Below are 25,159 nucleotides of genomic sequence, written 5' to 3'. Positions count from 1 at the left end.
CATTGAGCAAGTTCCCTAACGCCTATAGGTCTCAGTTTCTTCATCTTGTAAAAAGGGGATGATAACAATACCTACCTCATGGATTGCGAGGAGTAAACGAAATAATGCACAGTAAGTGTTCATCACTGTGCCTGCCACTGAACTCATCTACTTTCCAAAGGCTTCCCTTCGCCCCGATGCAGACCATGCAATAGGAATTTTCAAAATTAAAAGGAACTTAAAAAGTTGTCTTATCCAAACCTCTAACATTACAAAAGATAAATTAAGATCAAGACCAGGGATCCCTGGGTGGCGCAGCAGTTTAGCGCCTGCCTTTGGCCCAGGGCGCGGTCCTGGAGACCGGGGATCGAATCCCACGTCCGGCTCCCGGTGCATGGAGCCTGCTTCTCCCTCTGCCTATGTCTCTGCCTCTCTCTCTCTCTCTCTGTGACTATCATAAAAAAAATTTTTTTAAAAAAAAGATCAAGACCAATTACATCAGAAATACTATACCAATTTCCCAATGCCCTTAATACTGGGATTAGACCCTCAGTCATTGGTCATAGACCCCGAGATGATTGTTCTGATCATGGGGAAGGTGTATCTCTCATTGTAAGTTAATAGCTAGGTATCCAGTTGATTAAAAATACAACAGGTCATTTCAGCAGGACCTGTGACAACAACCTAGGACCTCTGGGTGCAGGTGCAGGGCTCTTTCCCTGTTGACAGTCTCTCTTCCATTATTAAAGGAACTATCTTCAGTCCCACAAAGGCTTATAAGAATATTTATACTTAAAGAAATGTAGTTTTTTAAAACTTGTTTAACTTAGATAAAGAGACATAATATCATTAAAGATCTGTACTATTGGGCAGCCCCGGGGGCTCAGCAGTTTAGCGCCGCTTTCAGCCCAGGGTGTGATCCTGGAGAACCAGGATTGAGTCCTACATCGGGCTCCCTGCATGGGGCCTGCTTCTCCCTCTGCCTGTGTCTCTGCCTCTCTCTCTCCCTCTCTGTGTGTCTGTCATGAATAAATAAATAAAATCTTTAAAGAAAAAAAGAGATCTATACTATTCATAAGATACAGATCACATAGAGATACATTAAGCTCATTGAAGACTATAGTAAAAAGCTTTAATCCAAATTTGTGATTCACCATAATATATCTATTTAAAGATCACAGTATTAAAATGCAGCGGTATGACTAGCTAAAAAATTATGAATCCTTAGAGGAAAAAATATCCCGCTTTATAAACCACAGTGAATTGGACAACCATAATAATGTATGCTGCTCCCAATCCAGACATTCTAAGCCTAGAAGAAGTCCGAGCAGGAACAGCCTGGAGGATGTCTTGCTGGATGACACTTGTGTGTCATTCCTACTTTTCTGGCCCACAGCCACAAGGTATCACCTCTGTACAAGGCAATTCCCAGGCCCTGCCCTCCTTAGCTCACCCCCCGCCAAACAGCTCCTGGCCGGTCAGACTGGATAGTTGCAGACAGACTTGTTTAAGCTTCTCTTACTTCCAGTGTGGCAAGCGGTTAACTGGATAAACAGGTCAGTTATACATGACTATGAACTAAAGAAAACTAGAGCTACAACATCCCACTCCTTTGTCCTCCCAGAAAATATAACAGACTGTGGCTTCTAGAGACAGTGTCTTCACTTCTTTTGCTCAACCTGAAGGATTGCTTTCAGTAGTAGAGAATTCATGTCCCTAGAGCCAGAAGGAAGTTTTGGTATCTCACATTTGTTAGCATCCCTAAGGACTGTAGCAGACTACCAAATGAAATATGAAATGGCTGGGGGACACGTGGAAGACCCCTCAAAGGATCCCAAGCAGATAGCTATTTAAACCTGGTCTGGTATATTAAACCCCTCAGCCATAGTGGCGCTGGAGTCGAACAAGATGGCCATCCCAGTGGCCACTGATTCCTTACCACCGGCTGAGAGGTTCTGAGGCTCTCAAATGGACCAGAGCAGAAGAGCATCATGTGATTCTTCTCCCTACTAAGTTGGCACAATCTCTTCCTGACCTTTCCCATAGTCTTTCTCTTCAGGCCACCAGAACCCAGGCTGGTGCATGGGCCCTCCACGCTTCCTGACACTTCACTTGTCCTCATGCTGTGTTCTTCTCCCTTTCCCAGGCAGGCGAACCGTCCCACACCAGAGCACCTGCCCGGATACTAGAAAACACTGCTTCCCTTTAGAGAAGCTGTGGCTAAGCTGGACGCTGATGATGCCCGATGACCAAGTCTTCCTTGTAAACAAACTCAAAAGCACTTTCTAAGGTTCAATAGAGAAGCTTCAAAAAAAAAAAAAAATAGAGAAGCTTCATCTAGAAAGCCTTGACACCCACCACATTACACTCTTTACTGAAAACTTGGATACTCAAAGCATCTAGTTTTTACAGTAACACTAATTCAACCATAAATTCGCAAACAAAGGATAAGGCAGAAATTATCACTCAGATATGTTCCTAATTGTTCTCAAAGGGTGTTACTCTAAATAAAGCCAAAAGCCAATCTTTGAAAGTCAAACAATAAACTTGCGAGTTATAAGCAGAGCTTCCATTACCGAGACCCATAAATTTTATAAAATATTTATAGTACATCTTTGGGACTTGGTATTTGACAACGTATTTTCAACATTTTGCTCAGGATGCTTACTTCTGCCTCTGTTTCTTTTTTCTCCCCTCACCATTGAATCCACGTCCAACCAGCTTAATCCAATGAGCGTTCATCTGAGACTGAAGAGTCACAACCTTTGGCATGTCATATCTGTCTTCCCATATTCCCTCAGGCGATGGAATCCCAAGTTTTGCCTCGGTATTCACACCCTCTCTTGTAGCTAAGTGTGGCCATATGACTAATTTCTGACCAATGCAATGTGAGCAGAAGCGACAACTTCTGAGTTGTTCTTAAATGGAAAATATGTCTTTTCATTCTGTCTCCTCTTCTGCCATCCTGGTGCCTGGACATGGCGGCAAGCCGTCTAGAACAAGCAGATGGGGCTAATACTTGATGGATACTTGTGGTACCGCAGGATGGAAGGAGCCAACACATCAATATTAGGTGAGAAATAAATCAGACTATTAAACGAAAATAAAATTCTATATTGTTTAAACCTCTGTAAGTCTTTGTTAAAACAGATCAATGTGTATCTTTAATTGAAACACCCTACAATTTCAATTTCAATTAGATTACATTTAGAATTTTTGCTTTTGGTGACTCATTGCTATTTCATGTTCACTAGTTGTTGAGAGTATTTAAGTTAAGGAGCAACAACACATTCAAAGAATTATACAAATTTCTGTACAAAGAAAGGTGATAACTTTGCTAAAATTGACGGACATTGATATCATCTAATAATTCAAAAGGATCATTTTATTGGCTGATTATAAAAGTCCACATCCAGTGAACAAATCCTATGCTAAAAGTTATGCACAATACTGTTTATTCATGAAGAAAATGAACATAGGTTATGGGGGGGATGCACTGAAACATTTTACTTTTGGTGGAATTAGGGTAAAAGCTAAAAGACTGTGTTTCCATTATCTGAGATAATATCCTGTTGCTAAATCCTCTTAGTAGATGTAAACAAATTACTCTAATTCTATATTTAACAACCTGTTGAGTTTCAGTTGTGAAGTTGGCTAAGAGTAGTTGGTTCAGAAGAGGTAATGAATATGTTCAAAAAGTCTCAGACCTAAACTGAGCTACTGTAACTACCAGCAATTTCAGAAGGTAGATTGCTTTTCGATGCAAATTTCCACTCCCAATAACTCAGCTAGAGAGAGAACTAGGTGTGAAAGGACATTATGAGTCATTTCTATTAGAATTATGAAGATAAGAAAGCAGTCAGGAAAAGAGGAATCATCTTAAAGCAAAAGGCACTCAGGACTAGAAATTTTATTCACTGTGATGCCCACTATGACTATAATTTCTATTTTCTATTGTAGCTCCCACAAATGAAAGCAGTAAAGGGAGAAGTAGGATTATTAAAAAAGGAGAAGAAATGTGTGTCTCCAGTCTTTCCAATTCACTTTGGGCTACCAAAAATGGGGTGAGAGTGCTAAGTCAGAAAATAAAAGCCATGAATGTTGCTGGAAGAGAAAGGAATCACATGGCCTCCAGGGAAACCTTAAGGGACACCTGGGAGAAGCTACAATAGCTTTCAGTTTCACAAACTGTGAGCAAATCCTAAGAGGCATCTCATTTCAAAATGAGGATTCATAGTAATAAAGTCTCTCAATTTCTCTATTTTCACCAATGGGATAGTGATCACCATGTCACTTAATCACTGGATGTCAGTCCTCTATGATTCTTGCCTCCCCTTTATCCCATCTTCTTATTGTCACACTCATTGTCTCCCTTTCCCTTTATTTCTACCACCACTAAGATAGGCATTTGGTACTTCATGCATCAGACCATTGAAACAGCGTCCCTTCCACTTTTTTCTCCAGTCACTATGTTCATTAATTCATTAATGGAACAAGTATTTATACTAATAGGCACTGCAGTACGTGCTGGGGTATCACAGGACACAAGTCGGACATTCGTTCTGACCCCATCGGGCTTATGTTCCAGCAAGGGGAGAGAGTAAATCAACTTATGGTATCTTGTCCTCCAAGACTCTACAGAACAATCCCAGATCTTTTGTGTTTTGAACTGAATTCACCACACACACTCACACACACCCCTGCCCCACTCCAAATTCCTATGTTGAAGCCCTATATTTGGAGATAGGGCCTTTAAGGAGATAACTGAGGTTAAATGAGGTCATAAGGGTGGCCACGATCCTGTAGAACTGATGGCCTTATAAAGAAGAGGGGTGCCTAGCTGGCTCAGTGGTAAAGCATGCAACTCTTGATCTCAGGGTCGTGAGTTCAAGACCCACATTGGACATAGTGCTTACATTAAATGAATAAATGAAAGTATAAATAAGTAAATAGAATAGAGAATAAAAAGAGGAAGAGGCGCCAGAGCTGTCTCTCCCTCCACGCACACACAGACAGAAAGGTCATGTGAAGACATCAGGAGAAGGCAGCCATCTACAAGCCAAGGAGGGAGGCCCCAAGACAAACCAATCCTGCTGCCACCTTGGTCATAGACTTCCAGTCGCCAGAACTATAAGGAAATTAATTTCTGTTGTTTAAGCCACTCATCTGTGGTAATTATTTATGGCGGCCCAAGCTGACTAAAGACATCCTGTCACTCTTTTCCCCACCGCACAGGCATTGTTCTTAAACGCCAGGTCTCCTCTCCAGTTAAGGAAAAGCCTCCAAAGATACCCCATTTCTCTATTTTAAGCCTTTGTTCATGTAGGTCCTCATCATCACTCTACTCGACTGTTTTAATAAAGAATTTCATCATTTCTTAAGGCGCAGTTGTGGGCAAAGTTCGTTAATCTCTCCCTTAGCGCTTCCGGCCAGTGACTGAAGTGTCTTCAGAAGAGGAAGCTGTAACTAAAGCACTAGTGGGGGTTTTCCCACTCTCGAGGCAGACAGAGCGCACAAAGGCAACTGGAGAACCTCTTAAGGGCAGGAACCCGAAGGTGGTTGCCTGCTTGGTAAGTTGGCAGATGTCCATCCCTTTCACAAACGTAGATTCATTCGATGCCAACAGAAGAGCAAGAAGCTGACCGTTATTTTGGACAAACTAGATACAACTATGAAATAGTATTTTAAAGTGATTACGTATTCCATTTTACAACTTTTTGTTTTTATTTTCCAGGAAAATAATGCCATAAAATATTTATCTGAAAAAGATATGTTATTTATCAAAAAATATTCTTTTTTGTACTGAAGTGGTTGACGTTGTCATATAGTCACAACGTGACGCAACAGGGTGATGAGGATTAAGGGTCACAACATGGACAAAAGGAATTTCTCCAAATAGCAACCATACTTCACATTTGCAATTCACTTGCACTATATTCTAAACTTTTTTTTTTTTTAAGATTTTATTTATTTATTCATGAGAGACACAGAGAGAGGCAGAGACACAGCAGAGGAGAAGCAGGCTCCCTGCGGGGAGCCCGATGTGGGACTCGATCTCGGGACCCCAGGGATCACCATCTGAGCTGAAGGCAGCCGCTCCACCGCTGAGCCCCCCAGGGATCCCCATATTCTAATCTTTAACAAAGCATAGCGTGCTCACACACTCCCACACACACGCACACTGACTTCAAATAAGTCATCAACTTTAGGACTTATTAGATGTTAGTAAGGCCACATTGGAGTAGTAAACTTATTAACTGACAAAGTTTTGTTTTGTTTTTTTAGATTACAGTATCGGTTCCTTTGTGAGCTTTTGAGTATTTGAGGTTCCTAATTTACATAAACACTTTGGCCTTTCCCAGCAAGCACACCTGTGTCTTTCCTTTCTGCTCAGCCACCAGAATAGCTACTCATTTTTATGGACATGAGGTCTCAAATGAGGTTTGAGGTATTATATCTTTTTCCTCTCTTCCGGCAGAGGCTACTTATCACCTTCTAAAGAAGTTTTCCTTTAAGTAAGAAACGTTTCGCAGGTTCAGAAATAAATCTTAAAATTTAACTGGAACTTTAGTAGCCACTGGTTATATTAATAAATGACATGGGCTGGCATATCTTCAAATTTAGTACTGGCATTATTCAGCAAAGTGGGCCTCAATGAAACATAATAAATATTCTAAATATTTATTAAATAAATATTCTAAATAAATATTCTAGCTTTTATGAAGCATTTCCCAAGAAGGCTTTTTAAATGTAAATTATACTAACTAATATATATTACCCAGAAAAGATCATCCTCTTGGGAAAAATTTTCTAGGGGTTAATGATAAACTTCTTTCCAATTTTTAAAAGGTAAATGAAAACTTCTTTTAGGAAGAAAGAAGAAAAGAATATTTCAGAGGTTGGCCTCTCTGGACAGATCCCTCTTGTGATCCTGCTCATGTGTGAAGCCCAAACATGTGCCATATAAAAGAGTTCCCACTGCTTCAGCCCTATTGGGTAGAGAGACAATGAATGATTTTGTGTGATTCAGAGTTTGTTTCCATTCTTAGTCACTGTTCAGGTTTTAAATGTCACCAAAACTCAATGGCTTCTCTGAGCATATTGACACAGCTATGCTATTCTGTTTCTATGATTTTTGAGATTATATATCTGATGTGGTGCACAATCATTCTGTAGGTTAAGCTTCAACAAAGAAAAAAAGAACTTATTTTATTCTGATTAAAAGGGTAATATATGTCCATATAAAATATTCAAACAATTCTGAAGATTATATAGAAAAATGTAGGAACCACCTAAAAACTCTAGTTCCTAAATGTGACTGTTGTAAACTCTTGTAAAGATTTTGGGGACTATCTTTCCAGATGTCTTTCTATTCATGTATACACAAATACACATTCTAAAATATTGATGAGCTAATATTAAGCATATTAGTTTGTAACCTGGTTTTTTTCACTTAGCATGTGGCTTTCCATGTCAGTGGATAATTGATATGCATAGATATGTTATTTTCTTTAATGGCTGCATAGCATTCCTATCCTCGTATATGTCACAATGTATTCAAATAATCCTTCTTTGGGTTGCTTCTAATTTTTTGAGAGAATAAACTACAAGGTAATGACTATGTGATTTCACTTTTGTGTACCTGTCCAATTATTTCCTTTGGACAATTTCCTAGCAATAAACTTTGCTGGATCAAACATATCCACCCTTCAAGCTTTTGATTTTTCTTAAATCCATATTGCCAAATTGCCTTCAAGAAGTATGCACTCTCAAAAAAAAAAAAAAAAGTTTGCACTCTCACCAACACTTTGTGAGAATGTGTGTTCCCCCACGGCCTTGCAAACACTAAGTTTTGTCCATCTTTCCAACTCCGGCAATGTAATAAGTCTATTAGTTCTATTTCTGTCTAACAAATTACCATAAACACAGCAACTTAAAACACATACATTTTCTCTTGGGGTCTGTGAATTGGGGGTTCAGGCACAGTTTCACTGGGCCCCCTAAGTTCCCTCACAATTTTCGCTGCAATCAAGGCATGAGCCAGGGCTGGGGTCTCGTCTGAAGGTTTAAGTAAGGAAAGGTTTGCTTTTAAGCTCACTTACATGGTTGTTGGCACGATTCAAATCCTTTTGGGTTGTTGGATTGAGGGCTGCAGTTTGCAGCTGACTATCGGCCAGAGGCTGCCCTCAGTTCCTTGCCACATGTGCCTCTCCAACATGGCAACTCACTTCATCAAAACCATCAAGGGAGTAAGTCAACTAGACAGATGGAATTCAGAATCTTTTGTAATATGATCATAGAAATGACATTCCCTTGGGGCACCTGGATGGCTCAGTGGCTTAAGCTTCTGACTTGATTTTTGGCTCAGGTGATGATCTCAGGGTTGTGAGATCAAGCCCTGAGTGAGGCTACGTGCTGGGTGCGGAGACTGCTTGAGATTCCTCTCTCCCTCTCATTCTGCCCCTCTCCTCCTCCTCTCTGTCTCAAAAAAGAAAGAAAGAGAAAGAAGAAAGAAAAGAAAGAAAGAAAGAAAGAAAGAAAGAAAGAAAGAAAGAAAGAACATTACCTCAATGTTGAGATCGTCTATTTGTTCTTAGAACCAAGTTATTTAAGAAGATGGGATTATACAAAGCCATAAATACCAGAAGGCTGAGATCATTAGGGACCATCTTGGAAAATGTCTACCGTGGTCCACCCTCTGTTCCCCAATGATTCACATCACTTCCACATGCAAAACACATCACCCTCTCCTAAGGTCCTCATGAGCATCATCCCATTACAGCATCTGCTCAAAGTCCAGAATCTTTTTATCTAAATTAGGTACAGCTACAGATGAAGCTACTTAGGTGTAGTTTTGTTAATTATACCTCCTGGAGCATGACTCTTTTTAATTTGGGGAAACTCTGAAAGAGATGATTTTTCTTCCTCCTCAACACCTATCATACAATGGTGTGACAGGCAAAGGAAAACAGCTCTTGGCATTCCCAATCAATGTGGGGGAAATGTAGGTATGAGGGCCGCAGTGGTGCAGAGCAATTCAGAAATACATCTCTGCGAATGCTAGATGTTCTCTGATTAGGCTTCAAGGTCTAGGTATAATTCTCTGTGGTTCTCGGCTCCACCCTCTAGACTCTTGGTTCCATATTCTGAATTTCTCTGTTCCTTTTCATGAAAGATAGTACAAGTTTGCCGTGCACATAATTTTTGTCAGCCTGCCTCCTGCCAGTAGAGTTTCAGAAGCCCAACACCTTCTCTTCATCTTGTCCATCTTCTCTCTGTCCCATTCGGTCCAAAATGGCAGTGTTTTGGGTGATGTAATTTTCTCAAAAACTGTGTGGGTCAGCTGTGAATTTCTGTGGAGTTGATTCCACTGGACAAAAGTCAATCCAAAATCTCTTCGGGGTAAGACCTTCTCTACTTTGGGCCCCTGTTGATGTTGCTGAAGAAAAAATGCCCATGAACTTCCTAGAGGACCTACGGGTTGAGAGGTTTCTTGAAGCTTACCTTTAATCTCTCCCAAATCTCCTTTATGTGACTGAATTGTCTGATCTCTTGATCTTTCTGAGGGTCTGTTGTTGTTGTTGTTTTGTTTAAGATTTTATTTATTCATGAGAGACACAGAGAGAGGCAGAGACATAGGCAGAGGGAGAAGCAGGCTCCCTGCAGGAATCCCGATGTGGGACTCGATCCCAGGACCCCCGGGTCACACTCTGAGCCGAAGACAGGTGCTCAACCACTGAGCCACCCAGGCATCCCTCTGTTTCCAAATTCATGTGGTTCTTGGCAGACTTAGTTCTTTCTGGTTCTTAAAACTGAAGGTCTTGTTTTCCTGCTGACTGCTGGTAGGAGGCCACCCTCAGTTTCTTGCCCCATAGGAAGAGCTTTCTCAGGGAAATTCACTTTACCAAACTAGCAAGCAAAGAGAAAAGAGTATCTTCTAGCAAGATGGCAGCTATAGCTTGTGTAATATGATCATCCTTTACCATATTCCATTTGTTAAAAGTAGGTCATGGGTTTCTCCCAAGCTCAAGGGCAGGGGATTACACTTACACAAGGATATGCATACCAGGAGTCAGGATAACTGGGGGGCATCTTAGAGTCTTTCATCCACCAAATACTTACGCCTTCAATTAGGGAGACATTTGCATCATGAATAAATGTCTATTGTGTTTTCATTCACATTAACCTGAGTATTGGGGCACCTGGATGGCTCAGTTGGTTAAGCATCTGACTCTTGATTTGACCTCAGGGCCATGAGATCCAGTCCTCACCAGGCTCCATGCTGTGCATGGAACCTGCTTAAGAGTCTGTCTCTCTTTGTCTCTTCCCCTCTCCCCACCCCACCTCCTGCCTGCGCGCGCGTGCACACACACATTCTCTCCCTCTCAAATAAATAAATAAATAAATAAATAAATAAATAAACAAAACCCACAGAAACAAACAAACAAAACTCCATGATTTAGTTGGTTAAACATCTGACTCCTGATTTCAGCTCAAGTCATGATCCCATGGGTCCTGAGATCAAACTCTGTGTAGGCTCTGCTCTCAACAGGGAGCTGGCCTGAAGGTTCTCTCCCTCTGCCCCTCTCTTCATTTGTGCTCACTCTCTCTCTCTCTCTCTCCTCCCCCTCAAATAAATAAATAAATCTTTCTAAATAAATAAATAAGTCCTGACATTTACCATGTGCTAGGCATTATACTAGTTATAAGGTGAAGTTCAATAATGAGCAAAGTTTCCTGTTCTCACGAAAATCATAGTCAGAGGAAGAGAGAAAATAATTCTATGAATAAATGTGAAATTACAATTTTGACAAATGCTATGAGAATTTGTGGTGCTATGAAAATATGTAACATGAGGAAGTGACCCAATCTGGTGGTTGGGCACAGCCTGTAGGAGGATGTTTCGAGATACGAAGAATGAGCAGGAATTAACCAGGGAAAGCCCAATGAAGAGCAGATAAAAGGGGCTTATAAGAGCAGAAAGCATCAAGTGACTAAGCAACGAAAAGTGTGATTAGAGCAAAGAAACCAAGAGTCACCTCCAAATTCTCATCTGTCCTTTGGAATTTACACCTATATATTCACCTGATTATTTGATATCTTCATCTGGATATTTTGCACTCCTCAAAATCAATGCATATAAAACCATGCTACTGATTTTGGCTTGCCAAACTTAGCTCTTTCCCAATATTCTCTAGTTCAGTGAATGACATCACCATGTGTCCTGCTGGAAGTGGGGAACCTAGGAGTCACTCCTGACCATTCCATCTTCCTCAGCCCCTCACCAAAATCTGAAGGACTTGATCACTAATCACAGCAGCCTCACCACAATCCAGATATCCCATATTCTCTTATGTCCCAAGCCTTTACTTTTGCTGGTGTCCATGCTTAGAAATTCATCTCCACCCCCTCCCTTCTCTTCTTAGCAACATCCTACTCGTCCTCCAAGACTTGCCCTAAACATAACTGCCGTGGACGTTCCACCTTCCACCACGTCTGTGCAGAAATAATCTCCCTCTCCTTGGTGATACCAAACACTGTGTGTACCTCATCACCCCTGTTACAGGTTAGGATCTCTGGGAAGCAGACTTTGAGATAGATCAGCATATAAGGAGGTGCTCTTGGGAACAATGCCTGTGGAAGGGAGAGAAGGAAGTAGGACTGGGCAGAGGAAAAACTGAGCTGTGATGCAGTGCTAACAATTCTCAGTCGAGCCATGGAGTGCTCTGGGGCTGGGATAGTCTTTAAAATTGTTCCAAGTCAGAGCAAGAAGGCCAGGACTTGATATCCCCCAGGCTGCTGAGTGACTGGATATGGGCCATCCCTGGAAGGAGACATGACCATGGCTGAGGATCTTTTGTTTTCTTTCTTTCTTTCTTTCTTTCTTTCTTTCTTTCTTTCTTTCTTTCTTTCTTTCTTCTTTCTTTCAGATTTTAGTTTTCTATTCATGAGGGAGAGGCACAGGCAGAGGGAGAAGCAGGCTCCCCGCGGGGAGCCTAATATGGGACTCGGCCCCAGGACCTCAGGACCACAACCTGGGCCAAAGGTAGATGCTCAACCACTGAGCCACCCAGGCGTCCCCCAGCAGGTTTTCCTTAGTAATCTTCCCAAAAGTCGGACACCTAACAGATGTCTTCTGTTAATGCTCCCAGAGTTGAGGAATAAGTCCCTCATTATTGAAGGGGCATCTGGGAAGGCATCACAACATCCAGTATAATCCCAATGCTCAAATCGACTTACTACAGCAATACTCTCTTGTATTTTTTTAAAGATTTTATTTATGTTTAAGTTTATTTCAAAGCAATTTGAGAGAAATAGAGCCAGAGAGCACAAGTGGGGAGTATGGCAGAGGGAGAGGGGGAAGCAGACTCCCCTTTGAGCAGGGGGTCTAGGACCCCGGAATCACGATCTGAGCTGAAGGCATAGACTTAACCAATGGAGCCACCCAGGTGCCCCAATATTCTCTTGTATTAAGACTATTTAATAAAGGGACCATCATACTCACTAGGTTCTGAGATTTCTGAAGACAATACACATTTAAATCAGAGTTGTGATTTCATGAAAGTACAGTGAAGATACGATTAAAGAAATGACCCAAAAACATGTGAGCCTGATTGATGAAACCAAATGCCAATTTCTTCCTATACACCAGGATTTTTCAACTTCTTAATTATCATTTCTCCAAAAGCCTTTTTAGATATTTTTCCCTAATTACCACCTATGAAATTTTAATGCTATAGATACATTGCATATCTATGCATCTAGTATATTTTATCTCTGTGTTATACATTCTTAAAAGTATTTTTTTGCCCTGAGAACCAGTCATTTTCACCCCCATGGGAGCAACATTGGTCCTTTAAGAATGCATGAGTTATACCAATAAGTGTAACTTAAGAGGATCAGAGAGTATTTACATCAGCTCTTCGATCCATTCTCTGTTATATAGCAGAGTCTATATGAGAGGCCACACGGGTGTGCTGTGCAGGCATGAAATCAGTGCAAAGGAAGTTAGGTGACCTTAGCAGTTACTTGTGGAGCTAAGATGGTCTGATACCCTGTTCCCTCACTGTAAGATGATAGTGACCCAAGAGTTGAGTAGTCAAGGGAGCCCCCATTATTTTGTCAAGCTTCTGTGCAAATTATTGCTTTAGTCATTTAATTTTTGTCACTTATATTTAATTATAAAGTATTTCTGGCAAATAAAAAGTAGGGATAATATAAGGAGACTCTTGTACCCATAACCTAGTTTGAGATAAAACATTATAGATACATTTGGCGTGCCCCCCACACCCTGTATACCTCAACCCAGTCTCATTTTTCTCTCACTCTCCCTAGAAATAACCACTATCCTGAATTTGTTGTTCATTATTCCCATGCATGGTTTTACATTTTTATCTATAAACCTGTTTTTTGAACTTTACATCATATATGTTATCAGAATGTAAATTCCTTTGCTACGTTTATTGTGGCATGGCATCTCACTGGGTGAACCTTTGGCGTTTGTTATCTTGTTCAGTCTTCTCTGCTTCCCTGGCCACTACATCCATGCCTCAATCAGTTTTTACTTTCATACAGGTTCTTAGCATATCTTCTGATCTTTTAAAGAGACTTTGATATATCCTGGCCCTTTGAGCAATGCATTTATAAATCATCTTTCAGCTTAGGACAACTTTTTCCCTTAAGATTTTATTTATTCATTTGACAGAGAGAAAGAGCACAAGCAGGGGGAGTGACGGGAGAGGAATAAGCAGACTCCTTGCTGAGCAGGAGGCCTGATATGGGGCTCGATTCCAGGACCCTGGGATCACAACCGGAGTCAAAGGCAGATGCCCAACTGACTGAGCCATCCAGGCGGCCCCTCAGTTTAGGACACTTCTGCAGATAATTTCACTATTTACTAATTATGACCAATTTATCCTGAGGATAACCCTTTCCTAACTATAGTTCCAAAGTCTTGGCACACTCAACTGTAGTTTCCTGGTTTACCATAAAATCACCCTCCTAGGTATACAATCCTGTGGGCCAGGAGTTTATAATGGCAACCATCTACATTTTGAAGACCCAAGTCTACATCATCCTTTCATCAGCCCTCAAAGATAAGTTACTTGAATGGAAGCTTCATGCCCTGTTATAGACTGAATGTTTGTGTCCCTGCTTCAAATTCATATGTTGAAGCCCTAACCCGCAATGTGACTGTAATTGGAGATAAGGCCTTTAAAGAAATAATTAAGGCTAAGTGAAGTTATAGGGTAGGGCTCTGATCTGATAGGATTAGTATCTTTATGAGACACAAGAGAGCTCACCGGCCTTTTATTCACCTCTTGGGACACAGCAGGAAAGTGACCATCCACAAGCCAGGAAGAGAGTCCTTACCAGAAACTGACCACGACGGAACCTTGATCCTGGATTTCCAGCCTCCAGAACCGTAAGAAGATAAATCTTTTGTTTTACGTCCCTAGTTTATGGACTTTTATTATAGCAGCCTGAGCAGACAAATACACATTCTAATCCCAAGAACCCATCACACAGTATACTGAAAAAGAGGAGAAGCCAAAGGGTCAAAGGCAATGGGAAGACTGGGCTCAAATCTGAGCTTGGCCACTCCAACTCTAGGGTATGACAACCTTTTAAAGCCTCCTTTTTCTTTTTCTATGAAATGAGAGACTTTAAGTAGAACCTCTTCAGGTCCCTTGAAACTTCCTAATTAAAAGGGTTAGATTACATATTGTGGGCTATGACTCAGGCAATTACACTGCCAGGATGCTATGCTTAAGAAGTAATTATGGATAGTCACAAAGATTTAGTTATAAGTATGTTCATACCAGAGTTGCCATCAATAGCATAAAACAAAAACATACACTAGACCCTGTAATCTAACTATCCAACAATAAAGTATGTTAAATTACAGTAGAGCCAGATGATAGAATAAGTGAATACTTATTGTGCTTTTGTTTATAAACATCAAGAATAGGGGTGCCTGGGTGGCTCTTAATCTCAGCACAGGTCTTCATCTCAGGGTCTTGAGTTCAAGGCCTGTATTGGGCTCCATGCTCAGTGTGGAGCCTAGTTAACAAAGAAGTATCAAGGATATAGTATTGAGAAAACTTGTTTTTCAGAATTATAGATTGAGGGTGCCTGGGTGGCTCAGTCGGTTAAGTGTCTGCCTTCAGCTCGGGTCATGATCCCAGGGTCCTTAGATTGAGTAGCACATAATGCTCCCTGCTCAGCAGGGAGCCTGCTTCTCCCTCTGCTCCCCCTCGTGCTCCCTGCTCAGGGTCCCCACTGGTGCTCTCTTGCTATCCCAAATAAATAAATAAAATCTTTAAAGTAAAATAAAATCATAGATTGGCAAAATTTAGTTAGAAGTCTTCTCAATAAGAATAGAACATCCCACTGTTATAAGGATCTGGGCTATGCAGGTCACTTTTTATAAAGTTCTTTGAACTAGGGATCCCTGGGTGGTGCAGCGGTTTAGCGCCTGCCTTTGGCCCAGGGCGCGATCCTGGAGACCCTGGATCGAATCCCACGTCAGGCTCCAGGTGCATGGAGCCTGCTTCTCCCTCTGCCTATGTCTCTGCCTCTCTCTCTCTCTCTGTGACTATCATAAATAAATAAAAATTTAAAAAAATCTTTAAAAAAAAAAAAGTTCTTTGAACTGCTTTATTGAGGTACAGCAACATAAACTATAATATTTAAAGTATACAATTTTATAAGTTTTCACATACATATATATATAACCGTCAAACCATCACTGACTCCCTGAGGTTTCCTGGTACCCCCTTTGTCATCCTTCCCTCCCACTTCTCGCTCTCATCCCTTCCCCTGAGTAACCCTTGATTTGCTGTCACTACAGTTTGCATTTTCTGGTTTTATATAAATGGAATCATATTATATATACTTTTTTTTTTTGCCTGGTATAATTATGTTGAGATTCATCTGTGTTGTTGCATGTATTTATAAGTCGTTCCTTTTTATTTCTGAGTGACATTCCATTGTATGAGTCACTTTGACACTTAGAAAAAGCAGTCTTTAATTCCAACCCACGTTTCAGGTAAAAGGTTTCAGAAAAATTCCACATTTATCTTCATTTTCCGAGGAATTAGGATTCTGAATAGATGGGCTTTATCAAGTGACATGAATGTTCATGACTACAGTAAGTGCAAAACAGTAAATAGTGTATGACCTTATTTCTGTTTTTAAAATATAAATATACGGGCAGCCCGGGTGGCTCAGTGGTTTAGTGCCACCTTCAGCCCAGGGCCTGATCCTGGAGACCCGGGATGGAGTCCCATGTCGGGCTCCCTGCGTGGAGCCTGCTTCTCTCTCTGCCTGTGTCTCTGCCTCTCTTTTTCTGTGTGTCTCTCATGAATAAATAAATAAAATCTAAAAAAAAAATGACAATAAAATAAAATATAAATACTTGGAGAAATGACTACAAAATCATATATGAAAAATGATACTTGTATTACTAACTATATTTTTAAATATATTTTCACCTTTTTTTAAAAAGGTATTTTTAGGGACAGTCACAGCAAAAAAGGAAAGGTGACATTATTTTACATTAACCAATACTTGCTAGGCTGTCAAAGGAACAGGCAAGCCCTGCTACTACCATTTGTATAATAGCTTAGTTCACAGATCCACAGGTGTAAACCTAGAATGGGCAGCTGAACTTCTTAGGACAGTCATCATCTTTCCTGTCTCTGGAGACAAACTGTTTATTTTCATACATACAAATGGAATTGGGAACCTTTTAGAGTTAAAGCAGATCCCAATGTCATCTGCTAAGTTTTTGGCCTTGTAATTTACACTGCCTTTAATTATAAGTCTCTATAAAGCTCAGCAAGAGTAGTGGTTCATTTTTATTATTCATCACTTACAAAACTCCCTTCCACCCATTAATCACAACATGCATTACAGCACTGTTGCAAAATACTCTTTAATAGGTCAAAATACTCTTTAATACCTTTTTTGGCCTTGGGTGCTTATTATATCTTACCCCCTTTTTCTGTTGAGAGAGCCTGTACAATTGACGCTTGAAGAACGTGAGTTTGAAATGCCTGGGATGCCTGGGCCCACTTACACAAGGATTGCTATCAGTAAGTACAGTGCTGCAAGTGCATTTCCCTTGGGATTTCCTCAATCGTATTTTTTTCTGCAGCTTACTTCATTATAAGAATATAGTGCATAATGCATGTAACACACAGCATGCGTTAGGTGACGGCTCCTGTTCTTGGGAAGGCCTCGAGGCATCAGCAGGCGGCGGTGCCCCGACCCCCGAGTTGTTGGAGCGTCATCAGTGTCCAGGCCACTCTCGGCCCTTGCTTACCCGCTGTTTGTTGCTCAAGCCCGGCCAACCCCGGCCGACCCCGCCTCTGTACCCCGTCGCAGGGGGCACTGGGAGAGCGCTGGGGCTGTGCAGGGTGGGGGCCAACTGACCTCCGATATAGATAAATAAACTCACACGCTGCTAAAAAAAAAAAAAAGAAAAGAAAAAAAGAGGCACTTCACTTCTTCCTAAGCACCCAGAGATGGTCAACACCGGTCAGAACAACGGCGCTTTTGCAAACTCCTCGTGCAGAGCTGCACGAAAGCTTAACCCGACCCGCGGGGAGGCAGCGGCCCGACCCGTGAGCAGCCGCCGCCCCGGGTCCCCCGAGGCTCCGCAGCCGCAGGACGGCGCCGCCCCGGGCTTCCCAGCCTCCGGGGCCCGGCAGAGGCCGGCCAGCGACGCGCCGGTGCTGGACCCCGGGACCCCCGCACCCCGGGACCCAGGGCAGCGGCCGAGCCCGCCCAGCGCCGCTCCCCAGGGAGAGAGGAGGGCGCAGCCCCGCCCCCGAGGCCGAGGCCCCGCCCCCGCCCGAGGCCCCGCCCCCGCCTCCCCCGAGGCCCCGCCCCCGCCTCCCGCCGAGCGCCACGTCTCTCCGCGCCCAGGCCCCAGCGGCCCGCAAGACTTCCGGCGCGAAGCCCCTCCCAGGCCCCGCCCCTCCCTGCGATCCCCGCGCCCCGGACTCCGCCCCCCGCCGAAGCCCCGCCCCCGCCCCCGCCCCCGCAGAGCGCCACGTCTCCCCCTCCCAGGCCCCGCCCCTCCCTGCGCTCCCCTCGCCCCGGGCTCCGCCCCCCGCCGAAGCCCCGCCCCCGCCCCCCGCAGAGCGTCACGTCTCCCGCTCCCAGGCCCCGCCCCGCTCCGCGGTCCCCGCGCCCGGACTCCGCCCCCCGCAGGAGCCCCGCCCACGTGACCCGCCCGGGGCCCACGTGACCCGCGCGCCCCGCCCAGGGCGCCCACGTGACCCGCGGCCGTCCCCGCGCGCGGCGTGGATCGCGGCCCGAGCCGCCATTGTTCCGCGAGCGCCGGCTGCGGGGCCCGGCCCTGGCGCCGAGACGCCGCTTAGCGGCCGCCGCTGGAGACACGCCGTCCCGCCGCCCCGTGCCCCCGGCGGCCGAGCGAGGCGGACGCGGCGCGGCTGCGAGCCCCTGTCCCGGCGGCGGCTGCCGACCCCCGGCCCCGGCCCCGGCGCGAGGGGCGGCCGCGATGCGCTGGGCCTGAGGCCCCGGCCCGGCGTCCGCGCGCCCGCGAGCGGGGGAACATGGCCGCGCAGGGCTGGCAGGACGAGCTGGCGCGGCGCGCCGAGGAGGGCTCGGCCCGGCTGCGCGAGGTGCTGTCGCTCGGCCTGGGCTTCCTGCGCAGCGAGCTGGGCCTCGACCTGGGGCTGGAGCCGCGGCGGTACCCGGGCTGGGTGATCCTGGTGGGCACCGCCGCGCTCGGGCTGCTGCTGCCGCTGCTGCTGTGCTACGGCTGGGCCGCGGCGTGCGCCGGCGCCCGCAGGAAGCGGAGGAGCCCGCCCCGCCGGCGGGAGGAGGCGGCCCCGGCCCCGGCCCCCGCCCCGGGCCCCGACGACGCGGGCCTGCCGCGGAGCCTGCGGGGCGACGAGCCGAAGAAGCGGAGCCGCAAGAAAGCGCCCGACAAGCCCAAGGTGAGCCGCGGTGGGGCGGCGCGGGGCCGGCCGGCAGCGGGGTTACGGGCCGCGGGGGGGGGGGGGCTGCCCGGGCCGACTCGCGCCCCCGCCCCGCCCCCGCCCGGGGGCCCGCCCGCCCTCGCGGTCACGGTCGCGGTCGCGGTCGCGGCCGGGCCCGGAGGGGGGGCGGGTGCGGCGGGGATGACGGAGCAGAACGGGGCCGCCCCAGGGTCGGGCACCGCCGGGCCGCGCCGTCCTGCCGCGCTCGCCGTCTTCGCGTGGTGTCCCCCGTAGCGGTGTGTTCCGGGCCTTACCGCCGCGCAGAGTTCGGAGGCCGTGCACAGCCACAAGCCGCCCCTGGCCTATTTTTATACGCACCGCAGTAAGCTCTCCGCCCCGCAGCCCGGTAAAGTAAGTGTGACCCCGGCCGTGCTGCGTGGGACGCGCTGGTGTGTGTCGGCGGTGAGAGGCCCGCGCGTAGGAGGAGCCAGCCCTGGAGACCTCGGGGAGTAACGCTCAACGCCGCAGCGCACAGTGCACGGACCGGACGGCGAGGGTGCTGATGAGGCCTGGACCCGGGCGGACTGATTGCATTGAAGGGATCGAGGAAAGGCGCTGGGGAAAGTGCGATTTGAGTTCAGGCTAAAGCAGTGAGTGTGTTGTCGATGCCACGACCAAGACTGAAGTCGGTACTGAAGAAGGGACAGGTCGCGGTCAGTGCACCCTGAGGCCCACCTAAGTGGTGACGCTCTGCCTGCTGATTACGAGGACGGAAGAAGCTTACAAAAGCTAGAAGACCGTACAGCTTTATCAACATGAATTATTCTACCTTGATTAGGAGAGGAACTAGAACGATGTGGAACATGATATGATTAAATTCATTGAGGTTACCGGAAAGTAACGCTATGGTCGACATAGAGAACTTGGCTCCAAAGTAAGCAAAGAAGGTGATCTTGGAAAAACTACATGCATTAGTAAGGCCAGACGCTGCGTGGGTGAAGCAGGTTGTGAAAATTTCCAAGCCCTGTTTGGGAGGTCTAGAATTTCAGATAGACTTGAGCGGAGAGACAGGTGCTCCAGGAGCCCAGCCGGAGCGCCTCGTAACACTCAGACGACCCTCTGCAGAAGGAACAGACGCCTGTGAAAACTTGCACTGTGAAGAATACTCATCAGACTTAGGACTCGCTCCTTCTCTTTTTCACTTTAGTTAAGAAGTGGGGCAGTGAATGAATAAATAAATCTAACATCGAGCTTCGGGGAATGGAGAATGAGACCACTAAGCAAATGGTTGAGTGCTGAGTGAGAAAATACTCTGCCTCTCCTGTGCTGCAGAGGTGTTGGAGAAGTTTGCCGACATTAACAAAATTCTAGCTTTCAGACTTTTGACGGCAACTTAAAGTAAGAAACACATTTTACACTACAGTACCTGCCCTCCACCCCACATATCAGACCATTCTGTTTTTCTTTAATGATATTTGTGACCCGTCGGATTAGCTTCACGTTTTATCGCGAGGCGTGACCCACAGAACAGTCCTGCCTATGGGACTGAGAAGCGGAAGCACCCATTTGTGTCCTGCTTAGATGCTTTGTACTGCGAGTGCTAAGTATTTACTTGGAGAAAAGCACACTGCTTGAGAACTAAAGGCAGTAAAAAGGAATACAGTATTTGTATGTCTCATTGTGAAGGGGTTACAAAAGTAAAAGCTCATTTGCTCCCCAGGGAGCTTTTTATTCCAGTTGTGGAAAAAGATAACACTAAAAAAACAAAAAGTTGACAGTGCAAACCCAGTGTGGGCCCAGGAGGCTGTGTATGACCTTATCACACAATCTGGCTTTGAAAGTGGGTGGGAGCAAGGTCGTGAAAGAGGCTCAAGTAGCAGAAAAGGAAGTAGAGGAAGACTTAATTCTGTCAGCCTGGCAGGAATGGAGAACCACAGTCAAGTAAGGCATTTAACCTTGCTCTGGTGGTTAGCTTTATAAATTGGGGATCTTAATTGCGTTAAAATACTGCAGAATTCCTCAAAATGTTACCTCCAACTACTTGGGATAGAGTTACTTTGAATGCTTATTAAAATTTACAGATTCCTGAGCACCAGAATAGATCTTTAAAATTCAGAAGCTCTGGGACTGAGTCCAGGGAACCTGCATTTTGAATGAACTCCCTTGGTAAATCCTTGCTATTAGTTTAAAAATCACTCACTGGTATCGGACCATAATATCCTTAGTATAGGAGAGCTTTCTAAGTTGAGTCATGTTTAATCTTAGACTCCATCTCCTCATTACCACATCATTCTGATACACATTTTAGGATCTACCTTACTCTGAGCCAGCTAAACTACTAGTTTTGTGAAAGGATATTACATATTTACTTAAATATTTTATTTTCGTCTTTTTATCCCATTATGTTTAGTTCTCTCTTAAGTCATTCCAAATTTTGCAACTCAAGTTTTTAAAGTTTGTTTCTAGTGGCTTATTTTTATCTGTAGAGTGGCTGGTATTTAGTTCTTTAAAATCTACCCATAAGCACTTTTTTTTATATCATTTTGGTTTTTATCCCCTAAGAGTATCCTGGCATAGGTCTTTTAGGGTATGAAATGCAGGTTGTTTCCCTATTGAAAGTGACGGAGGTGGCACTTTTTGCTGGGCTTATTTCTTGGCATTTTTGGAAATTACTGATAATTATTTCCAGTGACACCTAGTACAATGTGAATATTCAATGGGCACTCAGTAAGTATTTTTAACTTGACTTAATCTGAGCAGTGATTTAGGTATATGTAAAATCTCAGATAACTGGTCTTGAACAATTGCTCTGAATTTTAGCTGGAAGCCTTTAACTCAGGATCAACTTTGACGAAAATTCATCTTAGTGAAAAAGTTATTTTTATATTAGCATAAGACTTCTCATCAGAATTAGCCATGGTGCAGTTGTCGATAGCTGTAAGCTTGCTGAATAGTGTTTTGTCTCGTTTGTTCTGTGTAACCTTGCATCGTAACTGGCATTCAGTAAGTAATTACTGAATGCGTAAAGTAGTCAGATGTCCTACCGTTCCCACCCATTCTTCATGCCTGGTAAGTAGCCATATGAGCCACCGTTTTATTTTTACGGTGGACGATGGCTATCTTTGCCTCTTCTGGCTAAAATCCTGTGAAGTCCCGTCATTCTACAGCCAATAAATCATTCTGATAGTGGGTGGTGTCTTTTGTAGTTATTACTTCTATTCCAGTTTCATTGCTACTGCCCTACTTTTGGACTTTCTTGTCTTTTGCTTAGACTATACTAACAGCATCCTGACTGGTTTTCCTGCTTCTAGTCTCTTTGTTGCCATTCCTTTCTACCGACTCCTGCCAGTTAAATCTCTTAAAGCCCAGTTCTGATCATGAGTTTCATGTTCATATCTTGTCAGTAGTTTCCCCATCATATGTTGAGTAAAATCCAGTCTATGACATGGCCACAATGGAACCCCATCTTAGATTTATCTCCTAACCATTATGCCAAATGCATTCTCATTAGCTAGACTACAGTATCTCTTTATTCACACTATTTTGTTCCATTAGAAAGTCTGTCTTTCTGTATTTTTCTACAAGTTCTACTTATCCTTCAAGGCCCAATTATCTCTACCATAAAGCCTTCCCTAGCTAGAGTTAGTCTCTGTGTTTTGTATGTTTATTTTATGTTCTGTTACGATCTCTAAAACAAGAAGACAGAGCATGGTCTAGGAATGTACCTGTAGGACAATTCCACATTTTTTTTTCCTAGCTCTGTGCATGCCCCTGAGTGATCAGGAAAGTACCTCGAGTATTGATTTTGAGATTAGAAATTAATCTTAGTAGGTGAACTTGCCAATGGGGAATCTCTGAATAATGGGCATCAACTTTGTATTTATCTATAATTGGACCATTCCTCTCATCTCCTCATATGTAGGTGTGTATACTTAACTTCTCCACTTGGAAATCTGACATTTGCCTCAAATTTTAATATCTGCAAAACAATTCACGATACGATTCCCTGCTTTCTCTCCTTGTCTTCCTCATTTCTGTAAATGGTAAAAGACTGCCACCCACTCAGTTATTCAAGCCAGAAATCTAAGAATCATTCTTGATTCTTCCCTTTTCCTCACCTCTTTATATCTTCCCTACCTCATGTCTAATCTATGAGCAAATACCATCCATTTTATTTCCAAGATGTGTATATTCAGTCTGACAACTCTCATTCTTTTGTCTGGCACCTTAGCTCACTTACATAGCAGTAGCTTCTGCAAGGCTGCCTCCAGTCCTAAAGCCAACACTGATCTAAAATCAACACTTCAGTAGCTTTCGCATTTAAAATCTAAACTTCTTTCCTAAGTGGCTCAGCACCTGGTTTTCTTTCTAAGCTGATTTTAAGTTAATTTCCTCTCATTATAACCTCCAGCAATGGTGATCTTTTTTTCAGTTCTGCAGACTCTTTCACAACCCAGTGCCTTTACATGAACTATTATTAACACTTCTGGAATACTCCCCCCCCCCCCCCCCCCCCGTTTTCATCAGCCTATAGATCGCACCTTAAAACTCTCACCATCCTAGGAAATCATTTTCTGATCACCCTATTTGAAATAGGCATCCTCTTTTATTTTGTCTCAACCTTTTATATGTGGGTTTTTTGGTTTTTGTTTTTTTTGTAATTATCACAGTTTGTAAACTGTGTACTTGCCTATGAATTTTTTTGAGGTCTTTTGCTTCCACTGGGGAAAAGCCTTGCTCACCTTGCTATGCAGTTGCAAAACAGTGCCTGGCATGTAAGAGCCTTTGATAACTTTCTGTTGGACTAAATTCTGAATGAAGTACTATAGTGATATCCCACAGTTCAATTGGATAATTTATTTCATTAAATAAATTTGTCTTTTAAGATATTCCTAAAGAATTATATCTTTTTTTCTTAGGTAGTAGTTTTGCTATATTATTTCAGGTATTAGTAAAGGTGTAAATTATATCACTTGCCACCTACATACAGGATTTTCTTTTTACCTTTAAATCACTAGCCCTCTTAGTTGGTTTTTGTTTTTGTTTTTTTTTTTTTTTAATGAGTGGAAATATATTTTTCATGTAGCATGGCTTCTGAAAATAAGCCAAGTATCTCCTATGTTTCCCAGCTGAAAAACAGCCACTTACTCCAATGTCAGGACAAGCTGGCTGTTTTGAGTGTGTTGAACTTCCTGAAATAAGTCATAATACACTTTAAAGTGATCAACATTCTTTTTTATGGTGACTTGCAGGATTATTCAAGGGAAAATTTGACAATTGTTTTTTTAAATTTAAACACAAAGTTTATTGTAGTTTCGTAACTTTATGATTAGGAGTTTGACAGTTCCTAATGTTTGGAGTTTGGACTTAGCCCTCTTAGTTTTAAGTAATAAAAGAATAATCATTCGGTTAAAAAATCGTAAGTCATAGTTAAAACAAATATTCCCGATTTTACAGAAAAGGAATCCTGAGATTCATAAAGATTAAATAACTTACTCAAAGTCACAGAGCAAAGGAGTTTCAAAGGCTAAATAAACAGCATCCTATTTTTTAGTCTACTGACTGGGCTGTTATTTCCACTGTGGTTTCCGTAGCATGTTCAAGGATGTTTCATTCATAGAACAAATCCAGTTTTCCCAGTGATTTGAAGCTCTCTGTATTTCTTTTAAAATTTACTTTTAGAATCAGAAATTTGTGCTGAAAATTGTGAAGACTTTTACCAAAGCTCCAGCATTTTGGCTTGTTTGGTTTTATGACAGGACTTTTTCATCTTGTCATTTTATCCAGCCAGTGGCCTAGTAGAGAAGACCTTTAATAGTTCTGCTTATTTTAGATACCAAGAGCAGCAAGCAGTAAGCCCTCTGAACATCTGGGTTTCTTTTACACTTGGGCATTCCTGATTAATGTACTACTTCTCAAGGTCATGAAAGCTTTGAAAATATTTTTAAATTAATATTATTATTCAGGCAAAATCAAGAGCTCTAAGTGAGGAATTGGGGTTATTTGACCACTTTTAAAGTTTGCTTGCTATTATACCAGAGAGCATCCAACAGGATCCAAGAAAGTATTTGGCTGTGTATCTGCTGTATCATGTGTAGCCCTTATCTCAGTACCCATCAGAGGTAAAATCTTGAAAATCAATACTGTATTGAATTTTTCAGAAATCCTCTTAGCATAATTTGGCCAGGTGACAGATGTGGAGTGTCAGGTCTATCTTGTGAAAG

At 43.5% G+C, this 25,159-nt stretch overlaps 1 protein-coding gene and 2 long non-coding RNA genes across 14 annotated transcripts in view; 2 read left to right on the top strand and 1 right to left on the bottom strand.

The window, feature by feature from the left end:
• Positions 1 to 19,615, bottom strand: part of LOC144300279 (uncharacterized) — a 32,176-nt gene extending 12,561 nt beyond the window's left edge. For 3 of the 6 annotated variants that reach the window (XR_013366845.1, XR_013366847.1, XR_013366846.1), the window contains exon 1: positions 2,679 to 6,337. This is a non-coding gene — a long non-coding RNA (uncharacterized LOC144300279). Of the gene's footprint in view, positions 1 to 2,647; positions 6,338 to 19,313 lie in introns of those variants that run through there. The other 3 variants (XR_013366848.1, XR_013366850.1, XR_013366849.1) reach the window with 2 other exon arrangements.
• Positions 2,795 to 7,680, top strand: LOC144300281 (uncharacterized). 2 transcript variants are annotated; one of them, XR_013366853.1, is made up of 3 exons: positions 2,813 to 3,052; positions 5,400 to 5,549; positions 6,829 to 7,680. It is a non-coding gene; the product is annotated as an uncharacterized LOC144300281 (long non-coding RNA). The 2 variants fall into 2 exon arrangements; XR_013366854.1 differs by lacking the exon at positions 5,400 to 5,549 and having other exon boundaries at positions 2,795 to 3,052.
• MTDH (metadherin) overlaps positions 18,552 to 25,159 on the top strand; it is a 56,645-nt gene continuing 50,037 nt past the window's right edge. For all 6 annotated transcript variants that reach the window (XM_077876162.1, XM_077876159.1, XM_077876157.1 and 3 more), the window contains exon 1: positions 18,552 to 18,953. In XM_077876162.1, the coding sequence (XP_077732288.1) occupies positions 18,567 to 18,953 (387 nt within the window). In that variant the 5' untranslated portion in view covers positions 18,552 to 18,566. The remainder of the gene's footprint in view (positions 18,954 to 25,159) is intronic.

The sequence above is a fragment of the Canis aureus genome, chromosome 28 (assembly GCF_053574225.1).
Source record: "Canis aureus isolate CA01 chromosome 28, VMU_Caureus_v.1.0, whole genome shotgun sequence".
Lineage (NCBI taxonomy): Eukaryota > Metazoa > Chordata > Mammalia > Carnivora > Canidae > Canis > Canis aureus.
Note: the sequence above shows the minus strand (reverse complement) of the source record. Positions and strands in the feature narration are given on the sequence as shown.